The 5414-nt window shown below is 64.0% G+C and overlaps 1 protein-coding gene across 1 annotated transcript; it reads left to right on the plus strand.

The window, feature by feature from the left end:
• Positions 1-317: 317 nt before the first annotated feature.
• Positions 318-5129, plus strand: TFAP4 (transcription factor AP-4 (activating enhancer binding protein 4)). The gene is made up of 6 exons (XM_010578511.1): positions 318-1316; positions 1846-1944; positions 2494-2664; positions 3015-3152; positions 4652-4810; positions 4935-5129. The coding sequence occupies exons 1-6, from the start codon at positions 318-320 to the stop codon at positions 5127-5129; spliced, it is 1761 nt and encodes a 586-aa protein (XP_010576813.1).
• Positions 5130-5414: the final 285 nt, after the last annotated feature.

Here is a 5414-nt window from a genome sequence, read left to right on the forward strand (position 1 = left end):
AGGGCAGGACGCCGGGCTTTGCTTTCCAGCCCAGTGTTGGCAAGGCGCTGGGTGGGATGGGCCCGTCTCCCCATGCTGGAGCCGCCGGGCACCTGGGCTGGAGGCCGAAGCCTGTCTTATCTCGCCTCGCGCCGGCAGCCTGGCCCTTGTGTTTAGTCTTCGGTGCCTTGCAGCATCTCTGGCGCCGGCGGCCTGACTTGCATCTGGTGGGTGCTGGGTGCTTGCATGCACCCTGGAGAGAGCTGCTGCTGGCAGCAGCAGGGAGGTGAAACGGCCGGTGGCGTGGCGGGGGCTGCCGGTCACGTTGCTTTGGCGTAATGGCCAGCTATCGCCCCGACACTTGGCTTATTAATTGCTGGTGCTGGCCACTGCCTAGCGGGCTCACCATCGCCACGATCCAAAACCCTTGCCAAAATTTGGTCGCCCTGCTCCCTGGGCTGTCTTGGGGAAGAAGCTGGACCCCCACAGCGGTGGGCTTTGCTCGGGGGGCTGGTGCCGGGGACCCAAGCGTGTTGGCCTTGGCCGGCCGAAGCCCTTCTTGCCGCCATCCCTGCTTGCTGCCAGCAGCATTGCTGGCTCTGGGAGGTATTTCCCGGCCCATCTGCAGGGTGAGGGCGCGGGGGGCGAGGAGGCGGCGGCAGGAAGCAGGCAGGAGCTGCGGCTTGGGGTGGGACGGGGGCTTCTCTGCTGGGAGCTGTCATCTGGAAGCCATCAGTGGGGCGGGAAGGAGGGAGCCGCCTTCCCGGGGCCACACACGCCGGCCGGCCCCGCAGGGACCCAGCCGGCCGGCTCGCAGCCTGCCTTGCCCGTCCGGGGGTCCCTGCTGTGCCCTGCCTTCCCCTCGGCTCTACCCGCCCAGGCTTGCCACCAGTGCTGGTGCTGGGCAGCCCGTGTCCAAGCCTGGCAGAGCCACGGGGCTGCAGCGGGGCTGCTGTTCGGTCGATGCATCCCCCAGAGCTTTGGATATGAGGGTGGAGAAACCCACCCAGCCACTTTTGTGCTCTCCAGCACTGCAGCCATCATCCGCTCTGTGTTTCCCATCCCTTTGGTGGCTCGGCATTGTCATTGCAAAGCGAGGGGGGACCCGGTGGAGGCAAGCTGGCGGCAGGGGTGCAGCCCCCTCCTCCCTAACCCCGTGCCTCTCTCACAGCTTGGCTAACATCCCGTTGACTCCGGAGACCCAGCGGGACCAGGAGCGACGGATACGCAGGGAAATCGCTAACAGCAACGAGAGACGGCGGATGCAGAGCATCAATGCTGGCTTCCAGTCTCTGAAAACCCTCATCCCACACACGGACGGGGAGAAGCTCAGCAAGGTGAGCAGGACGTCACCGGGGCTGCGGCAATGCGGGATGCAGATGCCGGTCCTGCACGCGGAGGTTTTTGGCATTGCTTGTTGGCAGGACGGGGCTGTAAGAGTAATTGGGGATATTTGCATATGTTATTTCAGCGATGGAGGCCTCTCCTGGGGAGGTTTCCGTGGTGGGGGTAGGTGTGCATCGCAAACCTGATGTCCTGGAGCGGGCTGGGTGCGTGTGACAGCACCCAGTGCCCCAGGAGCAGGGTGGCATGTGCCTGGGTGACAAGGTGGTCCCACTGCGTGTGGGTGAGAAGGTGGCACTTAGCAGCTGGTTGGATTCCCGAGACGGGTGAACTGGAGGTTCACTGTGGTGGAAATCCCAGGGAAGCCCCGGGGGTGAAGCAGACCCTGGATGGAGACGCAGGAGCCGGGCAAGGAGCAGTGCTGCTGCCTCCTGAGCAGGGAGAGAGCTCAGCAGGAGGGGGGGCTTGGGGGGACGCCGGAGTTTCTCCTGCCTCAGCCTGCCCCTCCCGGCTCTCCTGCAGGCAGCCATCCTCCAGCAGACTGCCGAGTACATCTTCTCCCTGGAGCAGGAGAAGACTCGGCTACTGCAGCAGAACACCCAGCTCAAGCGGTTCATCCAGGTAATGCCTGCCTGTGCGCCCCAGGGATGGGACAGGAGGGGATGGGACTGTCCCAGCTGACCGGGGAGGGAACATAGTTGCTGTTCTTTGGGGTCGGGGCAAGACTCTCTGCCCTGATAAGCTGGGGAACGGAGATGTTTCGCACCCTCCTGGCAGGGCAGGGGAGCCCTATTCAACCTGGCATCCCTTACCTGGCAGGAGGAGAAGGGCTGGGGTCCCATTTTCCATTTGGGGTATCGGGGTATGGCCTGGTGGCAGCTCCGGCTATGGGGTGGCCTGGTTGAACTGTCCTGGGTGTCACAGTGTGAGAAGTGGGTTTGCACAAGGCAGGGGGGGTGAGGACCAGGAGGGTGGGCACACGCAGGGTGCAAGAGCCCGTCCGTCCCCAGGTGTCAACCCCATGTGCTGCCCAGGTGCCCCGGGAGACCTTTGCCGGCAGGGAGCTGTGTTGGGGGCCAGCCAAGGGGGTGGCATTACCCAGACATGGTCCGGATGGTGGGGGAGCATCAGGGCTGGTCCCCGTCCCCTGACACCACATCCCTGCGGCAGGAGTTCAGCGGCTCCTCCCCGAAACGGCGACGGGCGGAGGACAAAGATGAGGGGATCGGCTCGCCAGACATCTGGGAGGATGAGAAGGCTGAGGATCTGCGGCGGGAGATGATCGAGCTCCGGCAGCAGCTGGACAAGGAGCGCTCGGTCCGCATGATGCTGGAGGAGCAGGTGAGGCCTTGCGGGGCCGGATCCGGCTGCAGCTGCGGCGCTGCCGCCTGTGCAGCACCGCGCTGGCTGTGCGCGGGGCGGGCTCGCCCTCTAGCGGGCTCTGCCACGGCCGTGCCGGAGCCCCCACCAGCGACGCCGGCACTGCCGTGGTGTAAGGGGGTGTAACGGGTCATCTGCTCTGGCCACCTTTGCTCAGCGCTTGGCCGTGGGCTCCCTGGCTCTGCTGTGGCCACCCCACGGAGGGGTACGGGCCACAGCTGGGGATTGAGGGGGGTGCCATGCCGGGAGTGGGTGCCATGCCGGGAGCAGGCTGGGCTCCCCACCGATATTGGAGCTCTCTCTGCTGGCAGGTTCGCTCCCTGGAGGCCCACATGTACCCTGAGAAGCTGAAGGTGATCGCTCAGCAAGTGCAGCTCCAGCAGCAGCAGGAACAGGTGAGGTTGCTGCACCAGGAGAAGCTAGAGCGTGAGCAGCAGATACGAACCCAGGTGAGTGTGTGGATGCTGTCCCAGCCCACCCTGGCCATAGCCCACCCATGGGGACATGGGGACATCCCAGTAGCCTCCCACCCTGCGAGCGGTGCAGCCAGGCACGCGGGCAGTGAAATACAGGGAATCGGGGCGGTTCGGCGATGTGCTTGGCACCTCCCCTGGGCTAGCTGAGTCGGACAGCAATGTCCCAGCAAAGCTCTCGCACTTGGGGAACTGGGAAAAGGTTGGCCCACGGCCCCCTGCAGCGCTTAGGGGGGCTGCACTCACAGGCTTGGACCATGCCACGGCAGCTTCCAAGCGGCTCCATTCCCTGGTGTGGAGGGCTTTGTATGGGGAAAGCTGCTTTCTGGTGGGCAGAGATTCAGCTTGGTGCTAGTGAGCCCATGGTTTTCCAAGGCTGTGCTGGGAGGTGCTGGATGCGGCCGCCCTCGACTTGCCCCTCCACGGCGCTGTGTCCCTCCCCGCTAGGTTCTCCCTGCTGGTCACGGGTGGAGAGCAGCTCCCACTCCAGTGAGCTGCAGTCCTGCTCCGGCTCCCATTGGGCACGTTTCCTCACCCTCGGGCGATGAACGGGTATCCAACCCATCCGTGGGTGATGCCAGCAGTCCTGATGGCACTGCTGCCAGCAATTGATGCAGGTCATGCTCTACATGCTGGAGCGGGTGGTTTGCAGCAGCCTGGAGGCCATCTCTGGGGGTTTACCTCTCACTGGGTGACTCCCACTGAGTTTTGGGGACCCCCAAACTGCTCCCTGCCACCTGCCAGGCTGGGAAAGGGGAGCGGGCGAGCTGGCAGGTGTTGCTGCCAGGCAGACGTGGCAGGACTGCGGGGACAGGAGCCTTCAGCCTTTTCCCCCGGCACAGTTGGATTTGCCAACGGTTGGGGGAGCCTTACGCCAGCTTGGTGCAGCGAGGAGGCGAGCATGGTGCCGGCACCCTGTCCTTGCTCGCTGCTGCCCTCGAGCTCAGCCCTGGGGCTTGCTGGCCTGGGGACCTTCAAAGGGAGGGAGAAAAACCAGCTTCCTCCCTCCTTTGGCTTCTGTGGAGCTGTGTCCCCGCAGGATCCCTCCTGGCCACCTCCCGGGGAAGTTCAGCCTATTTTTAGGTGAACTCTCCTTAGCCTCCTGCTAGGGCGGATCTTCCCATCCGCTGATTTAATGAGGATCTCCGAGGGGTGCGGCGGGTTCCCAGCTGCGCAGGTCAGGGCGATGGGAGGGCTGGCACTTGCCTCTCCTGGCTTAAAAGCCCAAATCTTTTACCCTTCAGGGTACGGGGAATCCTTCACATTCCGCTTTGCCAAAGCTAAGGTGATGGCAGCTCTCAGCTGGCACCCTCTCGCGTCCATCTGGGACAGGTGAACTGGAGCAGCTGAGCTGCTGCTTCAGCTTTTATGGGCTCTCAAAGGAGTCTGTGCTCTGCAAACAAGCGTGATGCTCTTCCTGTCACTGCTGTGCCCAGGTCCCTGCTGACTGCGGGGGTTTTTGCTTCTCTCCCCAGCTCCTGCCATCACATGCTCCCCCAGCACCCACCCACCACCCCACTGTGATCGTTCCAGCGCCGCCTCCCTCCCATCACGTCACTGTGGTCACTATGGGCCCGTCCTCGGTCATCAACACAGTCTCCACGTCCCGGCAAAACCTGGACACCATCGTTCAGGTAAGGGGGGCACTGGGGAGGACCACAGTGGGGGGGGGGTGTGTCTTTGAGGGCTTCTGAACCCCCTTGGGTGCATCAGAGCGGGGGACACGATGTCCTGACAGCAGTCGGTTGCCCTCGGCAGGCGATCCAACACATTGAGGGGACGCAGGAGAAGCAGCTGCAGGAAGAGGAGCAGAGACGTGCTGTCATCGTGACGCCGGCACGCGCTTGCCCCGAGCCTTCCGCCTCCGACACCGCCTCCGACACCGAGGGCAATGACAGTGACTCCATGGACCAGAGCAAAGAAGAGCCCTCGGGAGACGGGGAGCTGCCCTGACACCCCCTGGCTGGCAGCTGGGGAGGGGAGCCGGGGTGGGGTGGGGGGGAAACGTCAGAGAATATGCTGAAATTTTTAAAAAATACAACGCGATTTGGGTCTCTTTTATGACCTTTTTCCAATACTGTAAAGCAGAGCGCTAGAAGCAGGCAAAGGTCACCCTTCAGCTCCCGGGGGGGGCGGCTCGGGGGTGGGTGGGCGCTCAAGGGCGGCCACACAGGGATGCGGGGGGCTCGGGGTGCAGCGGGACAGTGGCAGGGGGGGGGTTGGGGTGGGGGGGGGGGG

This window comes from Haliaeetus leucocephalus, unplaced genomic scaffold (assembly GCF_000737465.1).
Source record: "Haliaeetus leucocephalus isolate CR32 unplaced genomic scaffold, Haliaeetus_leucocephalus-4.0 Scaffold636, whole genome shotgun sequence".
Lineage (NCBI taxonomy): Eukaryota > Metazoa > Chordata > Aves > Accipitriformes > Accipitridae > Haliaeetus > Haliaeetus leucocephalus.